The sequence below is a fragment of the Pogona vitticeps genome, chromosome 11 (genome assembly GCF_051106095.1).
Source record: "Pogona vitticeps strain Pit_001003342236 chromosome 11, PviZW2.1, whole genome shotgun sequence".
Taxonomy (NCBI): Eukaryota; Metazoa; Chordata; class Lepidosauria; order Squamata; family Agamidae; genus Pogona; species Pogona vitticeps.
The window spans coordinates 26,315,678-26,337,096 of NC_135793.1; the positions used below are offsets into that span (position 1 = coordinate 26,315,678).

At 60.5% G+C, this 21,419-nt stretch overlaps 3 protein-coding genes across 6 annotated transcripts; all 3 read right to left on the reverse strand.

The window, feature by feature from the left end:
• Nucleotides 1–1,380: 1,380 nt before the first annotated feature.
• RAB9B (RAB9B, member RAS oncogene family) lies at nt 1,381–7,387 on the reverse strand. Of its 3 annotated transcripts, none has more exons than XM_078380619.1 (2): nt 7,321–7,387; nt 1,381–4,316 (listed from the first exon to the last, which is right to left on the reverse strand). In XM_078380619.1, the coding sequence occupies exon 2, from the start codon at nt 4,294–4,296 to the stop codon at nt 3,691–3,693; it is 606 nt and encodes a 201-aa protein (XP_078236745.1). In that variant the 5' UTR covers nt 4,297–4,316; nt 7,321–7,387; the 3' UTR covers nt 1,381–3,690. The 3 variants fall into 3 exon arrangements, with proteins under 3 accessions (XP_078236745.1, XP_072837233.1, XP_020651579.1); XM_072981132.2 differs by having other exon boundaries at nt 7,282–7,384; XM_020795920.3 differs by lacking the exon at nt 7,321–7,387 and adding an exon at nt 5,572–5,758.
• Nucleotides 7,388–13,739: 6,352 nt separating this feature from the next.
• LOC110080219 (thymosin beta-15A homolog) lies at nt 13,740–17,279 on the reverse strand. 2 transcript variants are annotated; one of them, XM_020795943.3, is made up of 3 exons: nt 17,200–17,279; nt 15,327–15,461; nt 13,740–14,270 (listed from the first exon to the last, which is right to left on the reverse strand). In XM_020795943.3, exons 2-3 carry the CDS (start codon nt 15,424–15,426, stop codon nt 14,233–14,235), a joined length of 138 nt encoding a protein of 45 aa, XP_020651602.1. In that variant the 5' UTR covers nt 15,427–15,461; nt 17,200–17,279; the 3' UTR covers nt 13,740–14,232. The 2 variants fall into 2 exon arrangements, with proteins under 2 accessions (XP_020651602.1, XP_020651601.1); XM_020795942.3 differs by lacking the exon at nt 17,200–17,279 and adding an exon at nt 16,208–16,342.
• A 450-nt stretch (nt 17,280–17,729) lies between these two features.
• SLC25A53 (solute carrier family 25 member 53) lies at nt 17,730–20,758 on the reverse strand. The gene is made up of 2 exons (XM_020795907.3): nt 20,622–20,758; nt 17,730–19,085 (listed from the first exon to the last, which is right to left on the reverse strand). Exon 2 carries the CDS (start codon nt 19,042–19,044, stop codon nt 18,151–18,153), a length of 894 nt encoding a protein of 297 aa, XP_020651566.3. The 5' UTR covers nt 19,045–19,085; nt 20,622–20,758; the 3' UTR covers nt 17,730–18,150.
• Nucleotides 20,759–21,419: the final 661 nt, after the last annotated feature.

Consider the following 21,419-nt stretch of genomic DNA (forward strand, 5'->3'; position numbering starts at 1 on the left):
GCGAAGGTAAGTCTTTCTCCACACGCTCTTCTTCTACAAAAAGACACGTGTATTAACAAAATGTATACAAATATACAAAGTAGCAGACCTTCGGCGTGGCAGCAAAAATAGAGGCAAAGTACATAGAGGATAGTAGCATCGAGGAAAGAAGGAGATACATTTATGTTCACAATGTTCCCTTATATACAGTTGAACTGATGCTTCTGTCCAATCACTTCAAGGGCTGCAGAATCTTCCTTTACATGGGTGTTGCATCATCCCCAGATGTTGCTGCTTCTTCTTCTTAGTCACTGTGACTCAGCACTTACACAGGTGATCATCATGGCAATTCATCAATACTACAGTCTGGACCTGTTCAGGCCTATAAAATGTACAATACTCTGATACCACTCAGAGGAGATAATGCGGCTGCTGCTGCTGCTGGGTAGCCCCAGGCCAGATGGACCACTGACCTACCCTCAGGAGGAAAAAGCTCCTGCACATTGACAGGTGCAACTTTTCCCCCTCCCTCTTCTGCTGTTACTGGGGGTGGGGACATCTTGAAACATGGTGTGGCTGCTTAAAAGTGCCTCGGGTGGAAAATATTCCTGGGGCTCAGCACCCTCCATCTCCTGGACGGCAAGCTCTTGCGAACGGGCACCCCTGGGGCAAGCAGGTGGCCAAGCTGCAGCAGCTGTTCCAATACCATTTAGGTATTCTAACTACCATCAGAATGTGAACCAGAGTGAGGTGGGGCGGGGGGGGGGGGAACCACCCAGTGCCCACCCATCCCCCACCCCCTAAGCCTCTCTTGGAGAAGAGAAGGAAACAGTCCTAGGTGTTCGGCTCACCCCACCGCCACCCCCCTCAGGCTCCTCCAGAGACATCGGCGCTGAGCTAAGAAGCAGTGCTTCTCCTCTTTGGGGTCTGGGGAATCCTGCAAGATCAGTCCCACCCGGGGGGGGGGGCGAGGGGGTTGCTGTGCCTTGGCCATGTGCGAAGTATTCATTGTGGCCGCTCTGTCCTGGGCCCTGGGGCCACCGTGAAAGGCCTCAGACTCTGCTGCTTCTCTCTGGCAGCAGAGACTTGGTGCTTCCTCTGCTCATTCAGTCCACACTCCAGACATGCCTGGTGCCTTGAAGCCCGAGACCGGAGGCTGGGCCACCAGGAAGGCCTGTCCAGGTGAGGCACCAAGGCTTCCCCTGACACCCTCAGCCCTCCACTCCACCAAGTGGCTGCCAGTGAGCCCAGCCCGCCCAGCCCAGCCTTCTCTCCGGCTTGGGATCAGCTGCATGCAGGCAGGCCTGGAGAAAGATGCTGGGGATGTGGGGCGGGGGGGTGCTGGGAGACGACTGCCATCCACCTCCTTCACTGGAAATGAGACTGAGGGAAACCCCAACGTCCCTTGTATACATTCACATTTTATTGGCTTTTAAATACATGCCAGTTGTGCCTCATGACATTTCTAGTCGCTCCTTCGGAGTGCCGCCTGGAGATTCAGGAAGAGAGACTGGGGAGGAGGCTCAGCAAGCAAAGGGATGGGGCGGCTGTGAGGCAGCCCAAAGCAAAGCCACGAGCCAGCAAGTCCCTCAATGGGCCACGGTGCCACGCTTGACACAAAACCCGCAAAACCAGGGGTTGATGAAGCGCCACCGTCTCTGCCCACGAGGCAGGAGCTGGTCGGAACTCAAATTCACCCACACTGGGAGCAACGTTGCTGAGGCTGCGGGGCACGAGAGAGCCCACTTCTTCAGAGGCAGGATGCCAGGCAGGCACTGAGATATAGACGGGAGACATGGGGGGTGGGGAGGTGTGGGGTGCAGCAGCAGAGGGCCACCTTCCTGCTTAAGGAGAAAGGAGCGTCTCTGTCACTTTGGCTCCAGCTGATGGAGGTGCCGTCGCTCTGCAGCACCTTTAAAATATTCAGCACTCCAGGGATCCTTCTCTCTTCGAAAGAGAACGCGACCGTGCACGGGCCCAGCCACATGACCCGACCGCCACCGACGTGCAAGCAACGGCCTGCCTGCTCCGGGGGCCTCAGGAGACCCTTCAGGGTCCCATTTTGTGCTGCTGCTCAGCTCCTGTGACACTGGGTGTTTGTCTCCCTTCTCCCCTTAGGACACCCCCTCTCCTGCCCCTCCCCACTTTGCACCCCCGGCCAGAGGGAGCTGGATGGCTCAAGAGGGCCACCAGTCTGGCCCACAGAAAGAGAGGCCCGCAGGGCAGAGGACCTCCCCCGCCCTCCCTTGGGCCCCTTTCAGGAGGGTCTGCTCTGTGGGGCCCCAAGCGAAGGGCCGGGTGCTTAACATGCGGGCCACCCACCCAGCGTCCAAGAACAAGGACGATGGAGGGAGGGGGGGGGAAGAGGCTGGCCTGCACAGGGAATGGTCTGCCCGGCCACCCCACCTCTACACCAGACACCCCAGGCTTCTCTGACCCGGGCTCTCCCACCCCAACACACACACACATCACAGTTCCTCTGTGCAAGGATGGGCTGCAGCCCAGCAGGTCCACCCCTACCACCCAGCCTTGTGAAGCTACCAAGATCCAGGGCCGGAGGGCTGCAGTCCTTGTCCCCTGCTTGCCAGGAATGTTAAGAGTGCCAAAGGCAACCAAGGGGGGCGGGGGGTGGGGCGGGCTTCCCACCACAGGGTCCCAAGCAAAAAGCACCCTCTTCCAAGGGGAGAGAGCGGAGTAGCCCTTCGGCCAGCCCTCCTGCCCTGCCTACAAGGCCTCCCCCTATCCACAGAGAGTCAACAAGCTGCCAGCCCCTGCGCCCACAGGCTCTCTGCCAAATACAGCCCCTGCTCCTCCTCTGGACACAAAGGGAAGGGCGGGCTGGCACCCACCTGCCCGGAAATCCTGCCCAGGCGAGAGGCCCACAAGTCTTTCTTTCTTCCCTGTGCCATCCCTTCCGCCATCTCCCTCCTCGCCCCAAAGCACCACCAGGGACGTGACTTCTAGAAGCAGGAGGGGAAAGAGTCTCCCCTCCCACCCTTTAAAAACAAAACAAAACAAAGAGAGAGAGAGAGAGAGAGAGAGAGAGAGAGAGAGAGAAAAGAAAACCCTAAGCATGCCAGGGAGTCCAGCAGAGGCCAGGAAGGGAAAGGCCTTGGTGTCAACAGCCCCTGGGCTTGGCTTGGACACCACGAAGCAAGGTGGGCGGAGAGGTGCGTCTCATCGCCCCCCCCCCAGCACACACCATCTCCTTCTCTCCCATCAGCACCCTCAGTCTTGGCTTGAGCACCCTGAGGAGGGAAGGCACATCCACCTGGCCATTGTGGGAGGCCTGCAGCTTTCACAGAGCATTGACCAAAAGACACAGGACACGAGCGATCCGGTCCGTGGACCAACCACTCCAGCTGTTCACCTGGCTGGGGAACGTGGCTGGGGAGCAAGGCACCAGCTGGGTGGGTGGGGGATCCCACGTTCCCTCTGTGGTGCTTCGGCAGCTGAAAGGATCAGGCAACAGGTGGGGAGCGAATGGCTTCTCTCTCTCCCAGCTGGCACAGGCACTTCCGGGCTAGAACGACGCTCCCGGGTCAGCAGACAGCACCACCTGCCGCTTAACTGGGGGGGGGGGAAGTGCTCCGAGGGAGCCCCTCCCTGCCTGTCCCCTTCCGGCCCCACGCTCCAGCCCTGCCGTGGCCTCTCCAGCCACTCTTCCCTCCGGCGGCCAGGCCCCAGGGGCCACGGCTGCGGCCCCCTCCCTCAGCAACACGAGGAGCTGGCCTTGGGCCTGGCCTGCAGGTCGACGGTGCGTCCCAGGAGGCAGTGCTCCAGCTGCTCCTCCACGGCCAGGGCCTGCCGGACAGCCTCCTCAAAGGCCACGGCCACGTTGGTGTCGTCCTTGGCGCTGGTCTCCAGGTAGGGGTAGCGGCCGTGCTCCAGGCACCAGGCCCGGGCCTCTTCGGGGCTCACCTGCCGCTCCAGCTTGTCCACCTTGTTGCCCAGCACCACGAAGGGGAAGTGCTCGGGGTCCCGCACGTTGGCGTAGCAGACAAACTCCTTGCGCCAGTGGCCCAGGTTCTCAAAGCTCTGGCGGTCGTCCACGCTGAAGGTCAGCAGGCAGCAGTCGGCCCCCCGGTAGAAGGGGGTGCGCAAGCTCTTGAAGCGCTCCTGCCCGGCCGTGTCCCAGATCTGGAGGGTCACAAAGCGCCCGTCCACCTCCAGGTCCCGGTTCAGGAACTCCACCCCAATGGTGTGGAAGGCCTGCGAGTCAAACTTGTTGGTGACGTAGCGGTTCATGAGGGAGCTCTTGCCGACGCCCCCATCCCCCAGCAGGATCACCTTCAGCAGCAGGGACTTGCCGCTCATGGCCGAGGCAGCGGGAAGGCCTGGAACGAGGGGCAAGCAGAAGGGTCAGCGGGCAAACATTCCTCCTCCGCCCCGCCCCCATGTGCCTTCATGGATCACCTCCACCTCCTCTCTCTCTCTCTCTCACACACACACACACACACAGAGAGAGAGAGAGAGAGAGAGAGAGAGAGAGTCCTCTGGTGCAGAAATAGGGTAGGAGGAGGTTCCCCCTGGAACGAAGTGAGCGCTCTTGCCTTCGACACTGACCTTCACGGTGGGCCCTGAGCTCACACTTCTCAGCCTGCTGACTGATGGAACTGACCCCCACCACTAGGCATGCTAGACAGCAGAGGCTGGAAACATTAAAGGGCTCCCAAAATTCCCCCAGGCAGCCCCTGCAGCAGCCTTGATGGCTGGGGGTTTCTGGGGTGGGGTGGGGGGCAGAATTCACAGCAAGGAACTCTTCCTTTGATGGTCTCCCGCCCCCTCCAGACCCTCTGCCTCCCAGGGGATCCGAGAGGGGCAGAGGTGGAGCAGAGGTTGGCTACCGCAGGCAGCGACCCAGGCCTGCTTGTCCCAGGACAGGGAGCTGTGAAGCCGGGCTCCGGGGTGAGGCTCTTGCCCTCGGCCCCCTCCGCCTGCCGGCCACTGAGGCTGGATCGGGCCCCTCTTGGGCGGCACCTCGGGAGCCCGCCCCCTCCGCCCCTTGCCCTGCCGGCTTCTGCGAAGAAAAGGCTTCCCATCCGGGCGTGTGGAAAGGGCGGCCGCCTTTGCTCCGGGCTCCACGAAGGGGCCAAGGGAGCTGCTCACGGACAGCTGGGAAAGGGGCCGCTCTTCAAGGGGGCGCTTGGTGCCCCAAAGGCCAGCGGTGCGCGCCTGGGGTGGGGGCGGCGGCAGTTCGACCCCCCCCCCAGCCGCGTGCACGGCTAGGTCCGCCGAGGCACCTTCCCTCCGCCGAGAAGGAGTGGCCGCCGCTGCGCCGCAGGCCGGGAGAAGCGGAGCGAGATGGCTGGATCCCTTCGCGACCGAGCCCGCTCGCCAACCGCAGCGGCCGGAGCACCAGGCTAGCAGGAGCCGGCGAGATGTGGGGGAGCGGAGGGATCGGGGTTTCCCTCCCTCCCTCTCCCGCTCCCCCTCCCTCCCGGAGCCGCCGTGCAAGGGTCGCCTTGATGCTGTCGCGGGAACCAGAGCGGTTCTGCTGTTGGGGAGGCGAAGCATCGAGGTCCGGATGCAAACGGGGGATGCATGCAACGCGCCGCCTTCCCTGCCCGAGAACCGTCTCTGGACGCGCACCTCCAGCCCGGCCGCCGTTCGTCCAGGGTCCCGGGCAGGTCTCGGACGCCCCTCCGCCGCCCGATCAAAGGACCCGTGGCGCCGGCCAGCCAGGCGGGCCCCAGCGAGAAGGACCAGTGCGCACGCGCCCGCAGCATGCGGAGCATCTCCCGGCTGCAGGGACCGCCAATCCGAGGGCCGGCCCCACCCCCAGCCCTGTGCCAAAGGGACTACAGAGCAGGGGTGGGGGGCTCAGTCCCGGCGCGGTCTCGGCGTGCGCGCCCCCGGCTCGTCTGGTCGGGGAGAGGTCCGCCGGCGCGTGCAGGCAGGGTTTGCAAACGTCCGCTTTGTGGTCTACCGCCCCCACAATCCTCAGGCCACCGCGGTTGCCCAGGGTTGCTGCAGAATAGCTCCCGAGCGCTATTTTTTCGGAGGAGAGTCACCCACCCAGAATCCCCCGTGGCCAGGCAGGCGCCGGGCCCTGCTGCTCGGGCATTGTGGGAACTCCCACCCAAAGAGCGGCTTTCCAAAGTTCTGGTTGCAGGAGAGGCAGGCAGGCCGGCTTGACTGCCCCTTCTTGTACCGCGGGGGCGCCCAGCAGAAAGAAATGGGGTGGAAGGAAGGAAGGAAGGAAGGAAGGAAGGAAGGAAGGAAGGAAGGAAGGAAGGAAGGAAGGAAGGAAGGAAGGAAGGAAGGAAGGAAGGAAGGAAGGAAGGAAGGAAGGAAAGGCTTCAGTCCAACTGTGGAGCCCGACAAGGAGCAGAAGAGGCCATCAGAGAGTCAGGCAGAGGCTTGGGGTTTGGACAGCAGCCGCGCGGTGCTGAGGGCGTCTTCCTGCCGTGGGAGCGCGCGCCTGCCCAGCTCTTTCGATGCCATCTCACCTCCTTGGCTGTGCGCGGGCACGCGCTCTACCACAAGGCGGCGCCTGCGCTCCCCTTCGGTCCGGCCCTGCTCCGCCCAGCACCTCTTTGAGTCTCATCCTGCTACAGGAGTCTCAGGAGGAGTGGAGGTGTGGAAAAAGCACCAGCTTTTGAGGAACACCGGTCTCTTCCTACCACTAGTGCCAAGAGGGGGGCTGGCACAAACTGAGTAACGGGGCTGGCTAAATCCTCAAACCCAAGAAGGGGGGGGCAAGAGGCGCGTGGGAAAGACCACAGGTCCTTTGTAGGAAACGCTTCGGGGGCAAGGGGGGGCGGGGCATCCTCTGGGCCGCCTTCCTGGCACCGGGGGCTTCTGTGGTGCAGGGAGGGGGCGGGGCGGGTTCGCTGGCTCCCCGGCCCAAGGCGGGCCTCGTGCTCGACCTCTGCAGCCTGACTTTGGGAGTGGAAGCAAACACGCCGCAGGAGCGCTGTGCCAAGGGACGGGCCTGCCCGTGCCAGGAAATGCCAACCGCGCAAACACTGGAACGAGCGCTGGCCCTCCGGGAGAGCGCCGGCTGGCCCCGGGCACACAGACCGTAGCAGCGGCACAGAGGGCGGGGCCGCCTGGGTTTCCTGGGGAGGAGCGGGTGGCAGCCCCCCCCCCCACACGTCCTGCGCGGCGGCCTCCAAGCATTTCCGAAGCGGAGGACGGCGGGAGGCGCGCCGGTGAACGCAGCGAAGGTGTGCCGGGGCTCCCTCCACACAGCCCCGGGCGGCGGCCCACGGGCGGGCTTGACCTCCTTGCGGGGCAACTCCGGGTGACCTGCGGCCTGCCACAGAAGGGCGGGGGGAGGGGGAGGGCCTCCCTTACCTGCAAGGGCTCTTTTCTCCCAACCTTTCTGCTCCTCACCTCCAGGCCAGCCCGGACCTGCTGGTGCTGTTTGCTCCTGCCTCGGGGAAGAGGCCGCCCTTCCCGGAGCCTTCCAGGAGGGGGTGGGAGGGAGAGGCGCGGCGGGAGGGCGGGGGGGGGGGAGAGAAGGCAGCCCAGTGCCTGCAAAGTAACCGGTCTTTTGTCCCGGCTGCGCCTGCAGGGAAGCGGCTACCCACCACCCAGTGGCCGGGGCTCAGCACCCAGACCATTCCCCTGAAACGCTGGCAGCATGACATCCACTCACCCACCGATCACCTTCTCCCCCCCCCCCCGCGCACCCTTCACTGCGAACCACTGCCTTTGTGGTGGCTGGAGGGGGAAAGGGGTCCGCAAAAGTGGTACTGGCAGCAAATGGCTAATATCTGTGACACACACACACACACACACACCCAAGGACCAGGAAGGGGACATCTCTGCCACACCCCAGGTTTGGCACAATCACATTTTTAAAAGGAAGAAGGAAAAGCAAAAGAAAAACAAACCCTTCCAAACACACAAAAACAGTGCAAAAATTTGAGAGGATCCTGCATGTGGTTGTCTAGGTACTCAACTATATAAACCAATATGAGGCTGATGGCAGAAGGCCTCCCCTCCCCCAGTGAAAAGACACCCCCCTCCCTCACATGGGTGTGCTGTAGCTTCTGGATTGGGGCCAGCAGAGAATCCTCTTGTGGGCTGGAAATCCCATAGACTCTGCTCGGGTCAGTGCGAGGCCACCAAGCTGGCTGTCTCTCTCCAGCAGAGGCCTGCTCAGGGCACCGGGGGGGGGGGTGCAGCTTTTTCGGGAAACAAACGTTTGGCCAGGCAGAAGGTTGGAAGGACTCCTGAGTCTCCCCCCCCACCCCGCCCCACCCCTCCCCACCCCACGGCAGCTGCTCCAAGGCCCACAGGCTGCCCCTCTTCCTCCTCCTTCCTGCTGTGAGTGAGAAGAGCAGACCAGACCGAGGCGTCACCCCGGAGGGGCCAACCTGAGGAATGCGCTCTGCCTGAAATCTACAAAATGTGCTCCAGAACAGCCAGGCCTGCCGGCCCCCTCCCGGCTCCCTCTCCTCCTCCTCCCCCCCTTCGGGGACAGCCCAGACAAGCCAAGGAGGAGGAAGTGCTGGAGGTAACAAAAGGGACTCAGCCGTCCTCCTCTGGGCAGGAGGCAGAGAGACTCCAGCCATGATGGGGTTGGTTTCCCTTCTACCCATGAGGGAGGGGGCAGCCTCTACTTCCCCCCCCCACACACACACACACAGAGGTCAAAGAGCCTGGTTTTCCCCTTAGCACCTTTACCTACCAGATGGAAAAGAGACCTCATCCAGAGCCACCCGAGTGCCCCAGCTGGTGGGGGTGGGGTGGGGGTCCTTCAGGTTTCATTCATGAGAGCTAGTGTGGTTTCTAGCTAAATTGTCATGGGGAGGGCCCAGCTAAGATGTTGCCTCTGCTACAGTGGCTCCGGATGTGCCGTCAGCCCCCTCAGAGCCTCAGCTCATGTGGGCATCTGCTGCCGGGCACCCAGCCTTCTTTCCCGAACCTCATTCCACCATCCATTCAAAGGCACGTCTTTGTTTTGCCAGCCCAATCCTGCCCTATGCTTGGAGCACTTACAAAGCACACCTTCTTAAGTGCATCTAGCTGTCCCCACTGCCCCCCCCCGCACAGTGTCCAGCCCCCCCTCCTTTCCTGTTCAGCAGAGGAGCCAGAGCACTGGAGTGCGTGTGAGGAGTCCGGGTGGACCAGTCACAAAGGGACCCTCAACTGGCTGCTTCATGGGAGAGATTCCCTCTCCTTCCCAAGGGCAGTTTCCTAGGCCCCTTGCCTGCTGCACTGACAGTGGGGATGGTGGTGGGGCTACAGAAGAGGCCGTCAGCGCCTTCCATGTCTCCCTTTGCCCCAGGACTGTGGAGGCTGCCACTGGTTACGACTCTCCCAGTCTTCCAGGTGGACCCCAGTTCCACTTTCCATCACCTGCCTGTTACCTGAGATCAGCAGGGGTCCTCTGGCTTACCTTGTAGGATGATTGCAAGGATTAAGGGAGCAATATATGAGGAAAAACCGGGGAGGTGCCAGGACAATAGCACCACCGGATGATTGCCATCCATCAATAAATTTGCCCTGAGGAGCTAAACCCTTGGGACAGCGCTCTGAGCCCAGCCAGCAAACAAATCTTCAGGGGGAAGGAAGGAAGGAAGGAAGGCACCTCTAAAGGAGGATGAACATTGGATGGGCCAGAAAGAAGAGGTGCTGCAAGGGAGCCGAGGCATCACGGAGCGCTGGCCACTGAGGTTTTTACTTTTAGGAGAGGTAGCCGGGTCAGTCTGTGCTCCTGTCTCAGACAAAACCCAATGAAAACTAAAAAAAAAAAAAAAAAAATAAAGAAGGCAAGAACATTGTGGCAACTTGGAGACTAACTGGTATGTCTTGTACAAGTCCACTTCTTTGGACCGGGTTTTGGCGGCCTCAGCCTCAGCCTTTGCAGCCTGCCATTGCAACACACCCACCCCGCCAGCAGAGTCCCAAAGGGAAACCCTGCATTCCATCCGTAATGTCTGGATGGCTTTTGTAAGGCCTCCGGTTCCTGACAAGCCGCTTCTTGGTGGAGTTCACCTTCTGGCCACATCCCTTCCTTGCCTCCATGCAAGCTGCGAGAACCGCCATGCCTGAGGAAATGGGACCAGCACCAACATGCCGCCAAGAGGAGGTGGCTGTCAGGCCAATTTGGCTGCACTGAGGGGAGGGGGAGGGGTCTTCCTGAGAATCTCCTGGTCCCTCTGTCTCTCCTCTGTGACATTCCTGACCCTTGGCCTCACCTAACCCCCTCCTGCCCCCTCGATGGGCTAGAGCAAGGTGGCCTCACAGGCCCTCCTTGAGGTTGGTCCTCAGTGGTCAGAGCATTTCCCTTGAAGAGTTCCTGAATATTGGCTCGTGCTTGCTGTGCTGACATGGGGAGGGGGGGTACAGCCCATCCCGTTGCAGATGGGTTGGCAGGAAAGGCCCTGGACCTTCTGGGTCAGGAACATCGTCATGTTGTGTGCGGAGGATTTGCAAACACAAGAAGCAGGCGGTCAAAGACCTCAGAGGAGGACGAAACCAGCTGAGCCCCAAGAGAGGCCCGGGCCCATCGGGTGGGGCTGTTTTGAGGACTCCGTGGGGTTCAAAATGCTGCAGCCAGATGGCTTACCAGAGTCATTTCCAGGGATCATATCACACATAACCCCCCCCCCCCCGCATTCCAGCAGCTTCACTGACTACTGCCAGTCCATCTCCGGGGCCAGTTCAATGTCCTGGTGAGGACCTGTAAAGCCCTTTACCTGGCTCGGGACCAGGCTGTTTGAAGTTCTGTATCTTCCCAAAGTGAGCCTTCCTGCTCTCTGAGATCTCCTTGGTCCCACTGCCATCGCAGGCCACTTTGGTGAGGACTCCAGGGAGGGCATTTTCCGTGGCTGCTCCAGATGGAATTCCCTCCCACACAAAGCTGGGCCAAGGTGGCCCCCTCTTTAACATCTTGCTTTTTAAGCGGCCTTTTGGTGGGAGGAGGGGTTTCAGCATATCTTTTTATCAAGGATTTCTAATTTGTTTTAACTAATGATGTTATTAACACTCTTCCGGTTTAAGTGTATTTTAATATTAATGTATTCACTTTTTTTTGCTTTAACTATATGCCTTGTTTAGTTCTTCTGTGCCATCCCGTGTTCCTTCCTATTGAGAGAAAGGTGGGATATAAGCCAGTTATGTAAGTAACCCTCCCTTGGGTTGGAGCATCCTTGAAAGGCGGCCATCCGACTTCAGTTTCAAAACCTCCTGGTGGAGAGCCCACTGCATTCACAGGCAGCCTCTTCCATTCTCAAGCTGCTCTCTGTCCACTGCCCAGTTGTTTCTTTCATGGACTCTCCCTTCCTGGCAAAAGTCCGGCTCCCATGTGGCTGCGGCTGCTTCCACCAAAAGTGCTACTGCCCGCCTTCTGCACCCGAGCCCTTCTTTCTCGGCCTCTCAAAGGGTAACCACAGAGGTTGCTGGAGGGAGCGTGCCGAGACCTGCAGGGCAGGGCTGTTCTGTCTCCTGCAGTGCTTCCCATCTTGTCTGCCCCGGAGCATCGCATCGGCTGACTCACTGACTCAGGGGAGCAGAGGGAGCAAGCGTCAGCCTGCCGGCTCCTGCCTGCCTCAGCCCCCCCCCTCTCTTTTCTGTGGAGCTCAAGGCTGTGCATTGCCAGCTCAACCTAGGGTTCCTTGCACCCTGGCATTGCCTGCCTCAAAATACGTAGGTGGCGGCCCTAACCCTAAGACTGGAACCCTTTGCAGAGGTTCACGCCTGTCAGGGCAGGCAGGCTGAGGACCGTGTCCAAGCATGGTCGTGTTCAGGCCTGCCTCTGGATGGTGAGGGAGTCATCCTTGGGCCGGAAGAGCCCCCAAACAAGCTTGGGAGCAGGCTGGACTTTTGCCAGCTGCCTGTTCCACAACTGCCAGAATAAGACCAAGGCTTCTGCCCTGGGTCCTTCACTGCCCTTCCAGCAGAGGGGAAGAAATGCTCCCCCCTCCCCCCCCAGTATAAAGCGCACTCCTGGGCCCTCCCTGTCCCCCACGGCCAGCCGGCCAGTTTCCTCAAAGGCAGGCTGGCTGTGGGCCCAGCTCTCCTGCTTCCTTGATGGCCTCCTGCCCATTGCCATTGTTTAGGGAAGTGGCGTCACAGCTGCTTTGCACACAAAAGTCTGCGCTGGTTGCAGACTGCCACCGCCCTGCCCCCCGACACACACACAGACGCCCCACACACACAGCCTGCCCTGCACTGTGGCAGCCAGAGCAAGCAGTGCAGAGGCCACGCTCCCCTTGCCGCCATCGGGCCGTCCTAGACAGGGAGGTCAGGATGGAACCCATGGTCTATAAAGTCTGTAAGGTTTAGTCAAAGCAGTTGTTTCTGTTCTCCCACTTCCTTGGTTCACTTCCTCTTTCTTCCTTTTCTGCACTTCAGCAGGCCTGTTAGCAAAGAGGATTTGCACGGAAGTGGCCATGGTTAGTTTAGGTTTAGTCTAAGCATGGACAGTCCTTCCGAGCGTTCTGATCCAACCAGCCAGCCATGCCCCCAAAAAGTGCAGGTATGCAGGTTGCTAAACAAGTGTGCCCTTCCAAGTGATGCCAGTGTTGGGGAAGCCAGGATCCTGAAACAGAGGCAGCCCCCAGTGCCCTGGGGGGGGGAAGGGCCATGCGTTTTCTCATACCCTTGCCCAGATGACTGGCATGCAAACACGCCATGGCCACAAACAGGTCGAAGCTTCATTCATGGCACTTTTCAGCTCACAAACCTCCAAGCAGGGAAAGAAGGCACCGAGTGGGACCTGAGGAGTTTCCAGAATGACCCTTTCCGTGCTGCATCTGTTCGGTGCCATACAGGGAAGTCCTGGCCACCTTAGCCAGAACCACCACCGCAGCAGCATCGCAACCACCACCACTGGCACTCTTGCCCCCCCCCCACCCCCACCCCCACCCCTTTGGTCTCAGGGCCATTTTTGCAAAGAGAGCCTCAGCTATGCTTTCAGCAGCAACCATGCCCAGGAATGTGGACGGCTATGGACTCCCCGCCATGCAAAAGCAAGAGCGGCTAGTTCCTAGGAGGGCAACTCTTTTCATACTGTCAGCCCCCACCTCACCTGCCCACATAGAATAGCTGCTGCAAGCCTGTGGGCCTGGTACCCCTTGCTTTGGCTGGGCAGCAGGAGAGAGAGGCTTGGGAACCTCTCAGGGTCACCTCAAAACCCTCAACAAGGGGAAGCCATTATTCCCCTTCCTCCAGCCCCACCCAACATGTCTGCAATTGACTCTGGAGTAAGGAAGCCTTCTTGGGCAAGGCTGCACCCCCCCCCTCCTCAAGGACTCTCCAGGACAGTCGCTTTCTTACGCACCTTCGTCCATTTGGGCGCTCCCTCCTCCCCTCTTCCAAGAGTGAAATAAAGACCGAGCCGCCGACAGGAAGGGCCAGGCCAGAAGGGGGAAGCTTCTCAAGGCCTGCACTCCCCCCCAGGGGCCAGCTGGAGAGAAGCACAAGGCCCTGGAGGGCAGGGCTCAGGCAGAAGCAGTGGCTCCATCATTTGCCTGCAACCAGCCACTGCCCCACACTCAGCGGATCCTTCTGGGCTGCTGCTGGGGCCAGGAAAGAGGGCAGCAAACGGGGCCCACTTCTGAGCAAGTCACAAACCAGCTCCTGACTGGGAGGCCTTTGTTCCTCAAGACCCTCTCTCTCACACGCACACCTTCCAGAAGGGGAGCCAGACCCAACACTTCATCCCGCCCCCAACCAAAAAGCCCAATCCATCTTGAACCCTGTCCCTTCCTTGCATTCTAACTCAAAAAAGGGCGGGGGGGGGGGCAAGGGGACAGAAATGACAGCTCTGGAGGGAAGAAATGTAGAAGAAATGTCCATAAGGTGGTTTCATATCTTTAATAGATTTTTTTCTCCATTTCATTTTTAAGAAAACAAATCAGTTCAAGCTGCAGAAATGATTTGAAACAAACACACTTTCAAGAGGCCTCAGCTGCTGGAACTTTACCATCTGGCAAGAAAGAAAACAGAAGAAAGGCAAGAGGGAAGAAGCAGTTCAGCTGCAGGAGCCTCTGAATCCCCCCCTCTTTTCCTGCTTGCCCTTTGCTCTTCCCTCTGGTGGTCTCGGGTGGCAAGAGGACAAGAGGCGGCTGAGCCAAGGGAGAAAGAACCAGCTACTGCCAGGCTACAGTGGGCAGGACAGGGGAGGGGTGGGATGGGGGAGCAAAAGAGTGAAGGAGAAGTGCTCATGATGGGAGGTGTGGCCATATTTCTCAAGACACCATGTACACTGTAGTAAAAAAAGTTAATTTGAAATACAAAAACAAAAAGAGGAAGGGTTTGGCGCTTGGTGCGAGGAGGGTGGTGCCATCTCTACGAGGACTTGATGCACTCCTTCTCCTGCTCAATGGCTGAAAGAAAGAAAGAGAGAAAGGGAAACCATCAGGGCCCATGGCTGGCCAGAGGGGAGGTCTGCAGTCCCTGGAATAGCCGAGTGTGCTTTGCTCTGTCTGCCAACTCCTCCAGCCTGAATCTCACCTTGCTCAAGGTGGCTCTGAGCCTCTGCTAGGCTGGCCGGGCTGCCAGTACATGACCCACCTGAGGTCACCCAGGGTGTTTCGTGGCCAAGGAGGGACCTGAACACAAGCCTCCCAAGTCCCACTTTAACCACTATGGCCCCCAACCCCAGGGAAGCATCCAACCAAGGACGAGGGACTGTGTGTAGCAGGTAAGGCAGGAGATACTTTTTAGCCACACCCCACGAGAGGTGTTGAGCAGAACGCAGCCCTCCTTCCTGCCCTGTTCTGGGCCACAGACCTGGTTCCTGCCAGCTTCTCCACACCTTTTCCACAGGCGTGACACCAAGCAGACCCAGACTGCCTTGGAAGGTAGGCGAGACGGCTGCCGCCTTAGCCAAACAAACCGTGAAGCAGTGCAAGCACTGCAGCACCCTTGGCCCCGATGGGAGCCTCAGGCCCGCCCAGAGACCCAGGCCACACCCTTCCCCACGCCTGCCAGAGTCGCTGCGGGAATGCCAGCCAACTTCAGGCACAGACCAGCCGTGCCTTGAGCAAACCGATGGCCCGGCCAGCCTTCTGCTGGGGCTCCAGGAAGCCCAAACACCCTCCAGTCTCCCTGCTTTTAAAGCCGACACCTGAACATCTCTCACCTGCTGCTCAAACTGTCCAGCTGAACATGGAAGAGAAAGCCAGCAAGGAACAGCAGCAGACCCTTTCTCTGCCCCCCCCGTGGCCGAATGGGGCGTTTGCTCCTGGGCCCCGGGAGGCACCACCGCACCTGCTTTCTTCAGGGGCCCCCTCTCACACCCTGGCTGGACTTTGGGCAGGCTACTCTCTCTCTTTCTCTCTCTCTCCTCCCCCCCCCCCCCAGCAGCCTTCCGAGGGGCACCTGGAAGACAGGCCGCCACTTCTGTTCACCCGGCTGGGGGCCCCACCCCAGACACTCACTCTCCTTCGAAGGCAGCGTGTTCTTCTCTTCCGTATTGGTTTTTTTCAGCTTCTTCTTGTCGAACTTCTCCACTTCGGAGAGATCAGGTTTGTCACACATCTTGGCCACGGAAAGACACGCGATCGCACCACGGACTGCAAGAAGCCAGAGAGTCCCGCGTCAGGCGCGCGGGGAGGGGGGTGGTCTGGTGGGCAGAGCTCAGCTGAAGGGGCCGGCGGGGGCACCGCGCGCTTGGAAGCCCGGACGGAAAGCAAAAGCCCCGACGACTAGAAAGAAGCACATCTGAACAAGGAAGAAAGGGCGGCGGAGGCGGCACACATACACACACATCCGCCGAGGGGAACAGAAACCCAGGATCACCACCAGGTTGGGGCCAGGCAGGTGGTAAAGAAAGAACAAGACCCCTGCCCCGCCCCGCCCCGGTAGGCGGGAGGGGGGACAGGCTGCCGAGAACCTCCCCTGCCTTCCCTCCTTTGTCAGCCCCAGCGCTAAACTCACGCCCAGGCCCCGCGCCTCACCCTAACCCTGCCCTGCATCCCCAGGGGAAGCAAGCAGCCCCAGCCCTGCCGGCCCCCTTTCGAGCCGCGCCGTCAAGAGGGCCGACCCTCGCCGCCAGCGAGCTCTGCCCGAGTTCGGGCCTCCCCTCCGCACCACTGAGCGCCACGCCCCGCAAGACAAAGGAGCCGGAGAAAGGAAGAAGCGCAGCACGCGACCCCCTCCCCGAGCAGACCCTCGCCTGACCCTCCCTTCAGGGTGTCCCAGGCGCGGCCAAGCCCCTGTCCTGCGCCCTGTCCGCGGACGCAAAGGGAGAGCAGAAGGAGGAAGAGAAGGAGGCGGCCGCCGCCGCCGCCGCCGCCGCCCACCTGCCTCTCCTCCCTACCTGCACACCCTCGACAGCTCCGGCTCCTCGGCTGCGCACGCTCTGGAGCCAGCGTGTCGGGGCAGCCCTTTATAGCGCCTGGCCCAGACACGCGGCACGCCGGGAAGTGTAGTTTCTTCGTCCTTCCTGGCCAGGCTGTGGCCACCGCGCAGGAGGAAACTACGCGCCCTCAAGGAAGGCGGAGATGGAAAGCGAGGCGGAGCGCGCGACTGGGCTGGGCCGGGCCCGCCCGACGGGCAGGGCAGGGCAGGGCAAGAGAGGAGAGCGAAGCGCTTGACAGTCCAGGAGGCTGCCCGCCCGCCCGCCCGCCCGCCCTCGTGCAAACCTTGGGACCCCTCCCCCACCCCGACGGCCGACGCCTTCCCTAGCGGAGGCGCGCACCGGCGCCTCAGGTCGCACCTTTGCCACTGACCGCCTACTGCGGACGGGGCCCCGCGGCCGGCCGGCCGCCCCTCCCGGTGGTACCCCCTCTGGCGCGGCCGACCGTGGCCACAGCGCCACGCTTCGCCTTCCAGAAAGTCCCCCTGGCCGCATGGCACAAGACGCGCCCCCCGTGGGTCGTACTGGCCCGCCCGGAGAGGCCGCACGGCGGAGTTTCCGCGGAACGGTCTCGAGACTGGCTGGGCGAGGAGGCGCGCTGCCTCGACAACGGGTCCCCCCCCCCCCCGAAGCCCCTGGAGGAAGCCTTCCAAGGGAGCGCGGCGTCGGCGACCCTCTCCTAGCAGCCTTGCGACGGAATGCCCGCCCTTCCCGGGCAGCCCTGGCTTGCGAAGGGTCGCCCTGAGCCCCTCGGAGGAAGGCCAGCCGGTTCCCCGCATTCCTGGCCGGGGTGGGCCCCAGCGGCGTACAAGGAAGCCCCGGCTGGCTCGGCCAGGGAGGCAACAACCGGGAGAGGCCCCCGCTTCGCCTCAGACCCGCCGCGCTCCCGTTGCCGATCGAGAGCCGGAGCTCGGGGTTGTTTTCCCTCTATCCGCGGGCGCAGACCTCCTCACCTGGGACACGCAACGCCTCCCGCCCCCTCGACGTCTTTTGCGGCTCCCACCAAGCCCGGCTCCCGACGCGCGGTCTCCTTGCCGGCTCTGCCGCTGCTTCGAGCGCCCCCCAGCGATGAAGTGTGTGCGTTCTCCTTGGCTTTTCCCCCTCTATAAATGACAGCTAACTAAACTAAGGAAAAAAGTGCCTACACACCGTTAGTTAATTCATCAAAGCACTCAATATTGTTGATTCTGTTTTCATTTACTGCTTCAGTCCATGGCACTAACAAAGCAGGGTTGGTTGTTGTGGGTTTTTCGGGCTCTTTGGCCGTGTTCTGAAGGTTGTTCTTCCTGACGTTTCACCAGTCTTTGTGGCCATGGGCATCTTCAGAGGAAAGCAGGGTGGCTAATTAAAAAACCCTGGAAAAAAATAGTCTATGCCCTGCAAAGGTACAATTCAGTATGGATGCTAAAATTCTGTAATTACAGCCCAATGCTTCCTAAGGAACAAAGAGAAGCTCAGCTGAGGAATCAAACTAAGGAAACACTTGTTGCTCAATTTTTATTTGCAGTCTAGTGCATCTTTAAACTCAGACAGGCAAAGGGGTGGGGAATCAGTGGGACTCCATCCTAGTAAGTTCAGGAAGGCAGGTTAAATAAAACCTGGCTCTACATAATGCAGTGCAAGCAAGAGCGACCATCCTGCTTTGAGTCCATTCACCCAACCAGGGTACACCCCCCGCCCCTGAATAAAAACCCTTCCCCTTTCACACAGAGTGCTGTCCTCCCACCTGAGATGTGAGCTGCATGAGGAAAGAGGGTGGAGGCCTCCCCATTTCCCCATTGACCCTCTCCCCTGATACATTTCCCTCTTCTGCATTGTCCAGCACTGGAGGGCAGCGTCCCAGGTGGCAGCTCCCTTCCCCCAACTCATGGGCTGTGACCCAAGGGAGGGAGGGGGTGACCCTCCTAGCTCATGGTGGCCTGAAGCAGAAAGTCATGGACCGCGGTGGTGAGCCCCCAGCTGAGGCCTGAGCGCAGAATGAGCAAGGAGCCCCCCCGGTAGAGGAGCGTGGCCCTCCCCTCTCGTGTCTGCCAGACAGCAGCCACCACTGCCCAGAAAGGGAGGGTTTCCTGCCTCCCCACCTGAGCCTGCATGTTGGCAATGAGGACTCCAAGAGGGTAGAGCATCAGGCAGATGGCCGTGCCATTCACACTGCCTGAGATGAGGGCAGGGAGCCAGCTGGGCAGGCCCTTCTTGGACAGGCGGTCACGGAGGGGATCCTTGAAGGAGAAGTACAGGGCGCTCCCCAGGCCGTTCCGGAGCAGGACGAGGCCAAGCCCTCGGTAGTAGCCCAGGGCAAGTCTTTCCTTCACCGGATAGGAGTTGAATTCCCTCAAGATGCTCTGAGTTGTTGGGAACCGCTGGACCTTCCTCCCATCCTGCAGCACATTCTGGACCCGCTCAAAGGGGCTGAGGACCAAGGCCTCCGAGAAGCCTGACAGGAGGCCAGCTATGGCTCGGTCTTCCAAGGAGTAACGCCCCGAAGCCTGGCTGGAGAGGGTGCAAAGGAAGCTCTCGTAAGTGCCGAACATCACAGTTCCTTGCAGGGTTTTGGCCAGGAGTGGTGGGAAAAGGCCGCGGTAGAAATGGCGGAGGCCCTCCTGGTGCAGCTGCTGGACCGCCTGCATGATGGAGGAGGCATGGAGCTGCTGGCGGAAGATGGTCTTGTAGATGGGGAAGGTGGCCAGCGTGGCAAAGAAGCTGGAGGCGGCACCCACTCGGTAGCTCCTGGATAGCCGACTCTTCCTTTGCTTCTCCTCCACCTCCTCCCTTTCCTTCTCAGAGTTCCTGGATGACATCTCCCCTCCGGCCTCGCTCTGGAAGGACGTCCTGCTTTTCACTGCAGGAGAAGAACCAGAGAAAGGCCAAGAGAGCTCAAAAGGAAAGGCAAAAGAGGCAAACACCGGGGACGGGACGGGCTTCCATCTTGCACCTGTGAGGATGGCAAAGCCCTCCCCCATGAGTTCTGGCTTTCCAAAACTCTTTTTGCAGCCCCCAGGCTTCCCCTGGCCTGAATGACACCTTGCTAACCAATAAATGGTTATTTAATGCCCAGTTTTTGGAACTGGAAGGGGACTTCCAGCCATTTCAGATTTCACATAAAAAGTGTGTGTGTGTGTGTGTGTGTGTGTGTGTGTGTGTGTGTGTGTGTGTGTGTGTTTGAGATTTGTTGCAGCTCCTAGTGGCCTTGTGGAAATGCCTGAGTCCATACCTAGAAACTTAAGACTGCTTATCTGTGCTTGGAGGTAGGTGTCTTCTCCCAAAGACTGTTAAACAAGTCTCAGCAACCACAAGCTAAGATCACCCCTCCCCCAATACTGGCTCTGTTCCCATTTCTATTGCCCTTCCTTTCACTGCCCCTCCCCCACCTGAGTACAACTACCTGCCCGCTAGGTCTACAGGCAGTGCATCCGAGGAAGGGAATGGCAGTCAGAAAAATCGAGATATGCTACACAAGACTGGCCAGCCTGCCAGGGTCAAGGCTGTTTTTAGTGAATCTGGCTCCCTTGGAGAAACGGGGCCCTGGCCACCGCCATCCAGCTGGTCCCTCCCTGGCACCTTGCTGGGGTGCAAGACCCGGCTTTGGGGGCAGCGGCGGGGGGGGGGGGCTGTTCTCTCCTGCTGAAACAAACTCTAGATCCAGCACTCGGTGGGTCTGTGTGAGAGAGGCGGAAGGGGAGCCAATCCGGCGAAGGGCCGGAGCGCTTCCACAGGGGCCCAAAGTGAAGCAGTCCTGCAAGAGCAGCCAGAGAGGAAGACGTGCCCGGTGGCTGCCCGGGTCCCGGTGGGGTGTGTGTGTGTGTCTTTTTCTGCTGTCCAGGAAAGGGAGTCGCTGAGAGGAGGCCTTGCTTTGCTCTCACCGCCTTCTGCCCCACCGCCCTGAACTGATTTTGCTGCCAGGGATTCCCCGGCCTCCTCCCCGGCCAGACCCGATGAAAGACCCCGCCGGCTCCCAGAGGCTGTCCCTAAGGCGGAGGATATTCCACGTGCGCCTGGGATCATGCCCAGCCCTTCTCAGGAGCAAGCCAGCACAGCAGCAGCGATGAGTCGGGCAAGGGGCGGCAGAGGAGGGGTCCTTTGTCTGCCAGGAGCCCCTTGGGCGGAAGCCCACTTCCTCCGCCGCTCACCTCGCCCCCCCCACCCAGCCACCCTCTCCCCGGCCCCAGGCGAACTGCAAGCCAGCCGCGGCCAGTCCTCCCGCCCGCAGGGCCCTCCGAACTGGGGGTGTCGGGGGACCCGCCCCGCAGGAGCCTCCGGGGAAGCGGCGCGCGGGCGGCCTTGGCCACGGAGGGCCCCGCCGGGACCGCGCTTCCACCCGGGAGCTCTCCCTCGGGGTCCAGCACAGCGCTCGCCCAGCCGGCAAAGCCTCGCTTACCCTGGCAAGCATCGCCCCCTCTTCCGCTTGCTTCAGGCGGCTTGGCCGCGAGGACCGGCTCCGTTCAGCCCCACCCGCTCTCGCTCCGTGTCCGCCGGCCGGCCGGCCGCTCTCTGCGCCGAAGGCTCCACCCCGGGCCCTGCCGCGCGAGAGCCAGGCTGCATGCGGTGGGTCCCAGCCAGCCGCGTGCTTCCGGCCCTCGGCTCCGCTCGCAAGCTCTCGTGGGACCGACCCTGCGCTGAAGGGCGGCGGCGGAGCGCACCCTCCCGGCCCCTGAGCCATCATCTATTACTCAAGATATTCCTGTCTTTAAACTGCGAACGCTTTGGAGGTCAGTAGCAAAACAGCTGACAGAGGGAACCCCCCCCCGCCGCCCCTAGATGGGGGAGCAAAACCCGCTCTCTTGGGATGTGCAAGGAGGCCAGGGGTCTGCCGCTAGTCTAGGCACCAGATGAGAAACGAAACCCTAAAGAAAGCGGTTGACATATTCAACCCACCCCAGAACTAGAATTGCAAGGTTCGGCGTGATTTGTGATCAAGCTTGTTTTCCGATCTCTACAGTACACCTTGCATCGACAAGGCATCGCCAGCGACTTTAACACACAGGTCTCAGTAGATCACACACTATTGTAACCTAGCCAAGGCAGCCTCAGGATAGCATTGCTGGCCAACCACTCCCTGACACAGGAAGTTCATCATCTCATTACCCAATTTGTTATGCTGTTTGACCAGTACAGGGGATACATCCCTTTTCTACTATTGAAATGGCACAATCTGAGCTAATTAAGGCTCTGGGCG